The sequence below is a fragment of the Aphanomyces astaci genome (genome assembly GCF_000520075.1).
Source record: "Aphanomyces astaci strain APO3 unplaced genomic scaffold supercont1.98, whole genome shotgun sequence".
In the NCBI taxonomy this organism is placed as follows: Eukaryota; Oomycota; class Saprolegniomycetes; order Saprolegniales; family Verrucalvaceae; genus Aphanomyces; species Aphanomyces astaci.
Window position 1 is genome coordinate 203,251 of NW_009798361.1, and position 12,355 is coordinate 215,605.

The following is a 12,355-nucleotide window of genomic DNA, read 5'->3' on the forward strand; positions in this document are numbered from 1 at the left end:
TTATAACGCAGATTGGGTGAAATATAACGGCGACATTATACATCGGCGTGAAATATAATGGAGGTTGGGTGAATTATATTGGCGATTCGGTGAAGTATATCGGAGGTTGGTGGTAATATTTTGAAATAAAGCTGAAAATAAACGCAAAATGGTGTAGTACTGTATCTAGATTTGGACAGTGGCGGGTAAGTATCCGGATAGTGTCGATTACCACATGCATACAATAATCAAGTGTAATAATCCAACCATATAGTTTTACAGAGGATTATATAATTTTACAGAGGAGTCCAAACCTATATGACTATTAAATAGATGCTACACGGTATTATTTATTGACTCTGTTCATGACTTCAATAGTGGTCGATGATAGAATGCATGTTTTATCTTGGTATTTGTAAAAGCAAGCTTGGCCGTGGTACGTATGTGACGTCAATATGAAAAACCAAACACGTTAAACATGTAAATAACACCATCGTTTGGAAATAACGTATAAAACGTGTCAGTTTAAATCCTGGATACAAACATCAAGTGTACGTTTCAGAATCCAAGTGGCAGAGTTGGAGCGAGGGGAATAAAAATACATGGGATGTCCCATGTATTTATTTGTTTTGTACCAACGCTTGAAATTGGGTTTTTGTTGAAGCCACACCAGGTCGGCTTTGGGACAACATGGGGATGCAGTCGCTCCTTCACGCGGCCCTCATAAAGATGCTGGTGCACTCCATCCGCCATGGCCATGTAGAAGGGATCCGTCTGACCATCGAGAAGTCCGTGGACGTTCGCTACATTGACAAGAAGGGTCGCAACCTGCTGCAGTAACGAACGATGCACAATCTCCCTCCACTTCTCGACATCACCATGTCTTGTAGGCTTGCCATCAAGCAAGATACGGCAACTCGCATGCAGATGTACGTGATCTTGGCCGATGCCGGCTGCGATATCAACCACATAGACCTGCGGGGTTGGAGTTGCGTGCATTATGCGTGGTACGTTCACCACTCGCGCCCCTCGCTTGGAATGTGATCATCATGTCCTACTACAGCGCCACGGGGGCCGAGGATGTCCTTCATGACCTGCTTCGTCGCGGCGCCGATGTCTCGTTCAACCGCTTTGGGTACTGCGGCGACATGGACCTTCTCTTCCCGCGCATTGTGCATGCGCGGAGTTTGCTTCAACACACGGAACAGTTGACCCACAACGACCAAGTACAGCGCTGCTGGTCCATCTTCCATCGACACATGCAATCGACGGGGTACCTCCTCCACACCCACACCGACGTCCACACGTTCCAGACGCCGCTCAAGCTTTCATTTCACGCGCCCATGGACCACAGCGCCCTCGACCGCATCCGCATCGTGGACGTCCATTCACCTCAACCCATCTCACAGCAACTGTCCAAGACGTTCTTGGTGCCTCCAGGTAGGTGCCTCGCTCATCTTGCGTTGCTAAAGAACAAGTGTGTGTATGTAGGTGCAGTGGGGTCGTTCACACTCGACGCTGAAGTGCTTCACCGGCCATCTTTGTTCCATGTATACTACGAACAGCATCTAGCGATGCCCATGCCGCTGCCCCTGCATGCGCTGGAGCGGTCTCTGGGCGTCAAGGACTTGGACTCGGGGCGGACGGTGTCCGCGCAGGCCGCCAACGACGCCGTCCTCGCCGCGCTCGAGTCGATGCGATCATCTTGTGAGCCACACCACAGGTACAAATATGTACTGATTCGAAGTATTTTCTAGTTTCAGTAGTGGGTATGTGTATTGTCCATTTACCCAAAATTTGGACGTTTTTGTGCTGATTCGCCAAATCAAATCGATCGATCGACTTATGTAAACTTCGTACACTAATTCAATGTGTCGAAGAGTGGATTTGATTGGCTACTTGATTCTTGATCTGGGTTTGAATTGGTCGAATAAAATATCGATTGTCTGCCGATTTGGTTATTGAGCACTTTCGAATCGGCTGGACCATATGAGGTGGTTCAACGGTGTCACATATTGTATGATATAGTCCAAACACAGGTTGCGACGAACGTGTGTGGCATGATGTGGTTTCACGGTGTCACATATACTGTATACTTCCTGTAGGGTGGATATCCCCACAGACGACGCAGAGAGCTCCACGTCATCGTCCGTCGAGTGTACCCAAGTGGACAATGAGTGGGGGGGTGGCTGTTCGTATCGATGTGTGGCCATGCTAACGCTGTCACTGGTCCCTCCCACAAAACCGACCAAACCACATCCCCATGGCCACCACTTTCTGTACGACCTCACCGTTTCGTACACTGGGCACATTGGATTGACCTTGGAAGGACTGCCCATGGACGCCACGAGCCACAAGGTCCTGCTGGTCGTGGTCGCCGTCTCCGATGCATTTGGCCAGCTGTTTCCGCACGTGAAGCCCGGGGACCGACTGGTGGCCGTGAATGGCAGCACGGCCGAGTACGCCGGTCTGCAGCACACTATATGGGAGCTCAAGGATGCCAGGAGGCCGCTGGTGCTGCAGTTCCAACGCCCCGATGGGGGACAGAAAAGTACTAGTAGTAGTAGCAATCGACTCTTGGCTCGGTTGAGGTATGGACACGGGGCGGTATTGGCGGCGTAACTGAACTATAGTACATCCATTTATTTGTATGTAGCATGTGAACCCGAGTGTTGTTGGTGTACATATGGTCAAGTCGATTCGAAATTGCAGTGGGGTGCTCCATCGAATGAGCAGAATCACCAAATCGGCAGACAATCGATCGACCAATCAAAACCCAGATCACTAATCAAATAGCCAATCAAATCCACTTCTCGGCCAATGAAACATTGAAATAGTGTGCCACTGCACGATTTTTACATACTTACTATACAGTCACAATTCAAAGAATCGATCGATAGATTTCGCGAATCAGCACAAAAGTCCAAATTTTGGGTAAAAGGACAATATTACTCCTTGCAATGTGGTATGTATTACGCGCGAAGCAACATTAATCATAATTCCTGCCAGCACGGTTCTAAACTTGTTCGTGGACCTCCTGGACATTGTTCTTGGCTGTTTCCTTGGCGTGGTACGCGTCAGCCTTGGCTTCGAGGAACGCATGCCACTTGGCGCGGCCGCCCTTCTTGAAGTACCACCAGTAAAAGCCCAGCACGGTGGCGACCACGCCCACGCAGATGATCACGCCGAACACCACGGCCACAGTCTCGCCCTGGAAGAGGTAGGTCAGACCTAGAAGCACCCCAGGCCCGACGATGAAGAGCAGCACCAGGAACAGCGCCGCCACGGCCGGCCACCGCGCGCTGTAGTAGGCCAATCGACGCGCCCACTGCAGGATGGGGTACCGGGTCATGGGGACGGGGTAGAAGAGGAGGATGCCCCACATGTTGAACCAAAAGTGCACGAGCGCGATGGCGACGGCGTCCGACTGCCCAGACACCCACGACGCCAGCATGGCCGTGACGGTCGTGCCCAAGTTGGCGCCGATGACGATGGGGTAGACCTGCTCGAGGGACACGAGCCCGAGCCCGGCCATGGGAGTGAGTGTGGACGTGACCACCGTGGACGAGTGCACGCAGAACGTGATGGCCGTGCCGATAATGATGTTGAGGTACCCGTTGAAGTTGAGCATCTTGCGGATGAGGTTCTGGGCAGATCCGCGGAACAGCTTGGTCAGCATGTGTACCAACGACACCAGTGAAAACACGAGCATGCAAAACCCGATGGTCACGCAGATTCCACCCGCGGTCGCGTTGGACATGCTATTGTCCTTGACGCTGTCGTAGAACATGCCCGCCTTCATGAAAACCGCCTGATCGCACGAGACTTTCCCAGTTGATACCTTTTGAATCATGGACCGGTCCGACTTTACGATCAGGTTTGAGAGGGGATTGACCACGGCGCCGGTTGGGGACTTGAAGTGGAAGCTGGTCTTGCCACCTGTCATGGCCAGCGACAGCAGCTCCAGGGGGTGGAAGAGCAGCTCGATAGGGAACAACACGATCACCGACCAGATGTTGTACATGTCGTGGACGGTGGCAGCCGCCATGGCGCGCTCAAATTGATCACGCTTGCCCACCTGGGCGAACGCGACCATGATGCACGTGATGCACGTGCCGACGTTGGCCCCCATGATGATGGGCACCCCCTGGCGCACCGTCAGCCCCTTGGCCCCCACCAGTGCCACCGTGATGGACGTGACCGTCCCCGACGAGTGCAGCAACGCGGTGGCCACCACCCCCACCATGAGCCCCGCCACGGGGTTGTGGGCAAACTCAAATGCCGACTTGGCTTCGCACCCGAGAAGCAGCGAGAACGACTCGCCGATCACCTTGACCGACACCATGAAAAAGTACAGGGACGTCAGCGCCAAACAAAAGTAGAACACGCCCCAGAAGATCTTGAGCGGCAGCGGCATCGACGAGAACGTCGTGTCCACCTCCACACCGGCTTCTTCCAGCTGGTGGATGTACGCGACTTGGTCGTCCAAGGCAACAGTCGTGTCCTTCTTGAGCTCGTTGTAGTCAGCGTGAGGCGTTGGTGTCGACATGGTTGATAGCTCGCAATTGGAAAACTGAAGTGGAAGGTGTCGATATCTAATGGCCAAGGATTCGAACGAATCTACAAGACACATGTCGTAGTGCAAGAGGAATGTGGTCGAAGATGTCGCAAGGGCACATTCGAGCTTGTTGATCATGACGAGATACAAATGACATGTATAGCGGACTCGGGAATGTTTCGATTTTCCTTGAGCTTAAAGGTATTGTAATTGGAGTCGATACGAGAACTGCAAGCTTTTCTAGCGTCGGGAGGTTCTACTGGTGCAGGTGAGTATGAGCTCAGAGGACTACTGATATTCCACTTTATGCTGAGCTGCTTTCTAACGACTACAGTATTCTCATTACATTACTGTAATCAAGGTTCAAGCAATCCTCCATCGTGTGCATACGTCATGTGTATGAAACCGAGTGTCACGACATCGTACGTACCAAACAAATCCAGAGATTCATTGGTATATTTATTGAACTGTCTGTCGTACACGTGCCAAAAAGTCTAGAGATTCAACGGTATACTTAACACGAGTATAGTCGAATGTACTGTACACTCTTATCCACATTGGCCGCTCGCTTGGATCTTGGTCCTTCGGTGCTTTGTAACTTGTCTGCACCCTCCCTACTACTTCGAAGTACTAGTAATACTTAAGGTAGTTTTAAACGAGATCTACATGGGTCAAGAAGTCTACCGGTATGTTACCCTCCTAGCAACCTGTCACCATGAAAGCTAGCTTCCGTCGGACACTAGTTATGGTCCAACGCTAATTAATACTAACGTTAGCATATATCCACCCTCTCATTGTCAATATCGACTCCCTTCCACACGCAACATTGATTTTCGGCGACTTGCTTACATGCTTGTGGCGGCACTCCAGCTACCCGACAGCCACTGCTATGGGAGTACATTGCTGGGTTTCCGGTGAACGAGGTTGGCGTCGCCCACAGCTCGTATGTGGTACATCATAGGAAGGTGTACACTTTGGAGCTCGACGGGGATGTAGAGCAGTCCCTCGCGGTGAAGTGCTCCGCAATCCGCTGTTGAAGCTAATACGTCGACGTTTCCTTGATGGCGAACCTTCCCAAGAGCGTAGGTGGTCCCTTGTTGTGCACTGCTCTTGGCGGCTCCAGAGGAACAAACTGGATCGACTTCCATACGACAATGGGTTGGGGCTTGTATGAGGGAGCATCGTTCGTCGTCTCGACTGGCACTGGCGAGATGGGCTCAGTTGCGATTTCCCTTCGCCTGTTCGCGTGGCAGTTGCAGCCAAGGGCGTTGGCTTCTGATTTCCACAGCGCTATACATGCAAGACACAAGTACGAGTCGCATACACAGGCGGGGGATTTCTCCTTTGCGTGGCACAGCACACATCGACGAGACTTGCCGCTGGCCTGCCCCGTCACGTCGCGGAGGTACGAACGCATAGAGTTCCTTCTAGGGGCTATATGTTACTAATTGGCAAATGTTCCTTCAACCTTATAGGCATAATAACCAACGTGAACTACTCTATACTACTACTAATAAGTGTTACATGAACAGTGGTACCTGACTCGAGTACTTTGAACACCAAACAATCGCTATATAGTGCGCCTGTGCAATAGACTTGACAATCGTCAACTGGCAATCAGAAATGAAGACTCTGCTTTGGGTAATCAACTGAATGAATCCAAGGCAGAAGTCAACTACTTACAGTACTGTACTAGTAAGTAGTTCACACTCCTCTCATATACCAGTACTAACTAGTAGTACTACCTCTGTTCAAGGAATGAAAATTCGGCAGCACTATCTATCTTGTTTTCAGTATTTAATGTAGATTTTTGAATCTGAAAATACAATAAAGATACAAGTTGATGGGACATCCCACGACGACGAGGGATATGATATGACGCAAGAATATTTGCAGGTTATCCGTGATATCTCCTCTCGTGCCATTCATTACTTTACATTCTTCACACGCCCAAGGAGGTTGCAAAGTTCACCTCAAGTCGTCAGTCGTTAAGCGGCAATACATGCGCGTTCAACATGGTCGTGGTCGGTGTGTGTCATCACCCTTTCAAAGCCAACAGAAACACAGCAGTGGGTATTGCTGATAGTAGACCAGCCATCGCCCATCGAGGCTGCTGTGGACCAGGTTCAGAACAATTGCAGCCTCATGTCCATCGTTCTGAACCTGGTGGACAGCAAGCTCGCTGGATGATAGCCCGCCGCCGGCCGGCGTGCAATTTCGACTCCTAGCGTTGACTTTGCAAACGGTGATGCCAGCTTGCTAATTGGTCTGCTTTCGCTGCGGAACATATTACAACGGCATGAGCGCTGTAGTCACGCCAACAACGCTAACTACGCCACGCATTGGATCAGTTTACTCTGCAACGCACCGCCAACGCTGCCTTTGCACGGCAAATATCCATGTCAATTGCCAAAAAATGGTCGTTGAAAATTGTAAACTTGGTTTTTGTACAGTAGTGAATTTTGACACGCGAAGTTTGACGCATACAGTATACTACGAAGTCAGATAACGACGGAATAGTAGTATTTAATACAGTTCAACTAATACGTATTACGTAGTGTTCGTAGTATGTAGAAACATTACTAGTAAGTGTACAGTACGACTTCGGAAATCTGGTCCATCCTTAGCGGGTTACTGTAACCGCTCAGATGGGAATACTTGTAGTACTGTACTCGTGAGGGCAATTTGCAGATTGTCGGGGCGAGAAGGACGAAGACAAAACTCGTGTTACCAAGGGTGTTAAAGCATATTCATGGAATCACGAGTATACAGTATACTAACTCTAGGGGTGGCCCTCGATTAAGTGTGCATGGTCTGCCTGTGGAAACTTACTTCGGTTGACGCTGTTCCTAACCCTAAACCAAACGGTACTGAAGTACTACTGTATCCTTGAAACTTTCGCCAACCTGAGAAATGTGACATTCCAACTTCGATTCTGACATTCAGAATACCTTACTTAATATATGCATTCCACTATGGTGAATCTTTCATGCTTGAATGGGTGCGAACTCAACCGCACGCACGGAGAAGTTTGCAAGTCCAAGAGCTTTGGAATCTACACGCCGGTTCGGTCCGGCGATAGGCCCGTTGATAGTTCTGGGTGTGCTTTGCAGTGTGCTGTTCAGGCTTTCGCTTGTTGTGACATGAAATGCCAATGCTACCGAAGGATTACTTCAACAACTCGATGAATAAATAGGACATACATATGTACTTCCATTGCATGGTCCCCGCCGTTAAACTACACACTTATTTGGTTGCACCGGTATGGCATCATTTGGAAGCAAACAACGACCTGTCATTCGAGTATTTTCAGGTGGTCGGAGGCAATCCAACGTTCGACACGTGCATCAAATTTCAAAGTTGAACATTCGTGTCTATTCAAGTTTCTACATCTATGAATCTACCACACTACCACAGTTTGTCCAATTCCAAAACCATGAGCTGCAATAAAGATTTGGTTCCACTTCAATTTTCCAATTGCGAGCTATCAACCATGTCGACACCAACGCCTCACGCTGACTACAACGAGCTCAAGATGGACACGACTGTTGCCTTGGACGACCAAGTCGCGTACATCCACCAGCTGGAAGAAGCCGGTGTGGAGGTGGACACGACGTTCTCGTCGATGCCGCTGCCGCTCAAGATCTTCTGGGGCGTGTTCTACTTTTGTTTGGCGCTGACGTCCCTGTACTTTTTCATGGTGTCGGTCAAGGTGATCGGCGAGTCGTTCTCGCTGCTTCTCGGGTGCGAAGCCAAGTCGGCATTTGAGTTTGCCCACAACCCCGTGGCGGGGCTCATGGTGGGGGTGGTGGCCACCGCGTTGCTGCACTCGTCGGGAACGGTCACGTCCATCACGGTGGCACTGGTGGGGGCCAAGGGGCTGACGGTGCGCCAGGGGGTGCCCATCATCATGGGGGCCAACGTCGGCACGTGCATCACGTGCATCATGGTCGCGTTCGCCCAGGTGGGCAAGCGTGATCAATTTGAGCGCGCCATGGCGGCTGCCACCGTCCACGACATGTACAACATCTGGTCGGTGATCGTGCTGTTTCCCATCGAGCTGCTCTTCCACCCCCTGGAGCTGCTGTCGCTGGCCATGACAGGCGGCAAGACAAGTTTTGATTTCAAGTCCCCAACCGACGCCGTGGTCAATCCCCTCTCGGATCTGATCGTAAAGTCGGACCGGTCCATGATCGAGAAGGTGTCAACTGGGAAAGTCTCGTGCGATCAGGCGGTTTTCATGAAGGCGGGCATGTTCTACGACAGCATCAAGGACAATAGCATGTCCAACGCGACCGCGGGTGGAATCTGCGTGACCATCGGGTTTTGCATGCTCGTGTTTTCACTGGTGTCGTTGGTACACATGCTGACCAAGCTGTTCCGCGGATCTGCCCAGAACCTCATCCGCAAGATGCTCAACTTCAACGGGTACCTCAACATCATTATCGGCACGGCCATCACGTTCTGCGTGCACTCGTCCACGGTGGTCACGTCCACACTCACTCCCATGGCCGGGCTCGGGCTCGTGTCCCTCGAGCAGGTCTACCCCATCGTCATCGGCGCCAACTTGGGCACGACCGTCACGGCCATGCTGGCGTCGTGGGTGTCTGGGCAGTCGGACGCCGTCGCCATCGCGCTCGTGCACTTTTGGTTCAACATGTGGGGCATCCTCCTCTTCTACCCCGTCCCCATGACCCGGTACCCCATCCTGCAGTGGGCGCGTCGATTGGCCTACTACAGCGCGCGGTGGCCGGCCGTGGCGGCGCTGTTCCTGGTGCTGCTCTTCATCGTCGGGCCTGGGGTGCTCCTAGGTCTGACCTACCTCTTCCAGGGCGAGACTGTGGCCGTGGTGTTCGGCGTGATCATCTGCGTGGGCGTGGTCGCCACCGTGCTGGGCTTTTACTGGTGGTACTTCAAGAAGGGCGGCCGCGCCAAGTGGCATGCGTTCCTCGAAGCCAAGGCTGACGCGTACCGCGCCAAGGAAACAGCCAAGAACAATGTCCAGGAGGTCCACGAACAAGTTTAGAACCGTGCTGGCAGGAATTATGAATAATGTTGCGTGAAGTTACAGGACGAGATCTTCGACTGACATGGGCACACGTCGTCGTCGGGCCAAGTCAATCAAGCACTAGGGCAGTGTTCGGTTGGTACTGACTCCATTGCGCGGTACTCGGACAGCATGCGGTCGCTGCCTGCAAAGTACAGATTCAACAATTACCCTTGGTAGCATAGTCCTGACGCCAACGTTCAGTGTCGCAACGTCGTTGATGGAGCCTGTGAGGAAGGCCTGGTACAAGTGGTACACGTTCTCGCACTCGGTCCAGTGGGAGCCCAACTCACGAAGCACGACGGACCACCTTCCTCTGGGTCCTTTGCATCGTCGACGTATTTGTAAGACTGGTGGGTCCGTCTTTGTAGCAACACTTCGTGAAGAGTCGTCACTGAAGACTGTTCACCAAGTGTCGCTGCTAATGGTGCTCCAGACTCGACGGGGCCACTTCATAGAGCTACGTGTATGCTGTAATGTTGTACTCTCGACACATGCAGGTGGATTAAAACTTGCGCTGTTTCTAAGCGACCCACCATCAACAACAAATCACAATATGATATACTACGTAGTACTTCGAAGTAGCGATGATGATTGGGACGAAGGTTGACCATGCTGGCACCATGACGACCCCATACACAGCGAGTTCGTCGATTTGTCACCACTAATATTGTGTTTTCAAGCTAGATTTGGAATTTTCGGCAGATTCGGCGAACGGTCTCTACCGATGAATATGATCAATATTCCGACCTCACTTAGTATTTGTATGCCTAATTTTAGCCAACTAATGACCTCAGTTTCCTCCTTCTACCAATCATATGGTACTAAAAATCAATCCTACTAGTACTTCGAAGTATATAATTTTGACCAATAAACACGAATTAGGGTTAGGGCTACTGTTATTGTGTCGGTTCCAACACATTCTGACAAATTTTGTCGGAATGGAATCTGAAATATCACACCTTGCATTCAAACTAGTTGTGATCGAGTATTTGACTGGAAATGATTCACATTCCGACATTCAGGACTTTGTCCTGTTTTCACACAACCTAAATTACCAATCCGTAGTACTTCGAAGTATATCTTAACAGTAAGTGTAACTGGTACCCAACCATCCGATTACCTGCAGCATCATGAGCCTACGCGACCTTGTGCCTGCGAAGACTGCCAGGGCTCGCATCAACGCACTCAATGCGTTTAAACGGTGGGTGCCTCCGAAAACGTCCCGTTCGAGCATCTGTTGGCTTGCATTGCCCAGGATGCGACGGCATCGGTGTTTGAGGTAGCAATGGACTAGTATGGTATTTACCTTGCCTTTAACGCGGCCGTAAGTTGGCAAAGTCTACTGTAATGCAATACTACAGACAGACCAAGAACTGGCTGCTGGAGAAAAATCCATCACTACGCGTGTCACTCGAAGAACGACTGCAAAAGATGGCATGCATGCTTGAGCGTCATTGTTTGAAGCGTGAACATGGTGGCGTTGTTGTGAAGAAAGCCGAGGCTTGCATGAAGCAAGACTTGCTCAGTGGCTGCATCACAACGTTCAGAGTTCAAAGGATTATCAAGATGCTGCTATGCTCGTCCTGCTGTGGAATTGCTTTGGCCGTGCTTCAGACCTTTCCCTTGTCCAACGCCAACAGCTCGCTGTGTCTTCGGGATCTGTACTCACGATTGGTTTCGTGTGCATGAAGACGTCCGAGGAGCAGCGGCTTGCGCTCTATCTTGACCAAAACCCGTACACGAGGCCGCTGATATCCATCGCATTAGCTCTACTTACTCAAGCTACCCCATCAGTCGCCATGTTGTCGAACGTTCCTCAAGTTGTGACAGCCGAAGCGATCACCATCGGACCTGGAACGCCACTGCTTTCCCTTCTTGACCCTTTGGTGGCGTTGACGTCGTGCACTGAAGACCCGCCACAAGCGGCGAATGTCGCGGCCGATCCGGGTGTTCATGCCTACATGAATCGACTGTTAAAGAGGATTGTCGTACCGTCGGGGCTAACGCACGAACTCACGTCACACAGCTTTCGACGCGGAGGTGCCCAGCATGCCAATGGCCACAGCGGCTTGAGTGCGCAATGCATATTTGATCGTGGAGCGCGGAATCTATCATCGACAAACAAGGCTTTCGCGTATATTTTCAACACATCAGCAGAAGACCAGAAGATTGCAAAGATGTTGAGCGGCTGGACTCCCACCGGCAATGTTGTCGTACCTGACCTTTCACCACTCGATTCGGGATCCCGCTTTGCTGTCGCTCGTGTCCAAGCCGTGGCCTTCCAAAACTGTGTTGGGCTGGCAAACCCCAACTTGTGGATCAAGCGGTGCTAGACATATTGATGACGACGTTGATGTGGCACTTAACGTTCTTGATGTGGACGTGTCCCCATGGCCCTGCTGTGGCTAGGCTTGCGCAAGCGGCAAACGCCGCTGGTTTCACCGTTGGAAATCTCTTGGCGTGGGCGGCATCCATTGGTCGCCCACACGAAGCCGTGGTCGAAACACCGCACCAAGGGCTAGGCACACGTGCGATCGACATCATTGCGCAGCAACAGCTGTGCTCCTCGAACTAGATGCCATCAACAAGGCACATGGCCTACGTATCGCTACCGTTGAAGCACACGTCGGTAAAGGTGCGGCTCCAACACCTCCCATGGCCATGCCACCGCACGAAGCCAAAGCCTCTGTCCCAACGAAACGCCACGAGGCAGCCGCCACGCCAGTGCATCGAAATTCGACGAATTCGTGGACCTTGACAGCCAACGC

General features: G+C 51.3%; 4 protein-coding genes across 7 annotated transcripts; 2 read left to right on the forward strand and 2 right to left on the reverse strand.

The window, feature by feature from the left end:
• Positions 1-620: 620 nt before the first annotated feature.
• On the forward strand, positions 621-2,649 carry H257_17121 (hypothetical protein). Of its 4 annotated transcripts, XM_009845785.1 has the most exons (6): positions 621-815; positions 870-986; positions 1,043-1,419; positions 1,471-1,702; positions 2,085-2,258; positions 2,309-2,649. In XM_009845785.1, the coding sequence occupies exons 1-6, from the start codon at positions 670-672 to the stop codon at positions 2,535-2,537; spliced, it is 1,275 nt and encodes a 424-aa protein (XP_009844087.1). In that variant the 5' UTR covers positions 621-669; the 3' UTR covers positions 2,538-2,649. The 4 variants fall into 4 exon arrangements, with proteins under 4 accessions (XP_009844087.1, XP_009844089.1, XP_009844088.1 ...); XM_009845787.1 differs by having other exon boundaries at positions 621-986; XM_009845786.1 differs by having other exon boundaries at positions 2,085-2,649.
• A 346-nt stretch (positions 2,650-2,995) lies between these two features.
• On the reverse strand, positions 2,996-4,528 carry H257_17122 (hypothetical protein; the record flags this gene model as incomplete). The annotated part of the gene is made up of 1 exon (XM_009845789.1): positions 2,996-4,528. One exon carries the CDS (start codon positions 4,526-4,528, stop codon positions 2,996-2,998), a length of 1,533 nt encoding a protein of 510 aa, XP_009844091.1.
• A 679-nt stretch (positions 4,529-5,207) lies between these two features.
• On the reverse strand, positions 5,208-5,999 carry H257_17123 (hypothetical protein). The gene has a single exon (XM_009845790.1). The coding sequence runs from the start codon at positions 5,952-5,954 to the stop codon at positions 5,577-5,579; it is 378 nt and encodes a 125-aa protein (XP_009844092.1). The 5' UTR covers positions 5,955-5,999; the 3' UTR covers positions 5,208-5,576.
• Positions 6,000-7,948: 1,949 nt separating this feature from the next.
• Positions 7,949-10,081, forward strand: H257_17124 (hypothetical protein). The gene has a single exon (XM_009845791.1). The coding sequence runs from the start codon at positions 7,974-7,976 to the stop codon at positions 9,561-9,563; it is 1,590 nt and encodes a 529-aa protein (XP_009844093.1). The 5' UTR covers positions 7,949-7,973; the 3' UTR covers positions 9,564-10,081.
• The last annotated feature ends 2,274 nt before the right edge of the window (positions 10,082-12,355 follow it).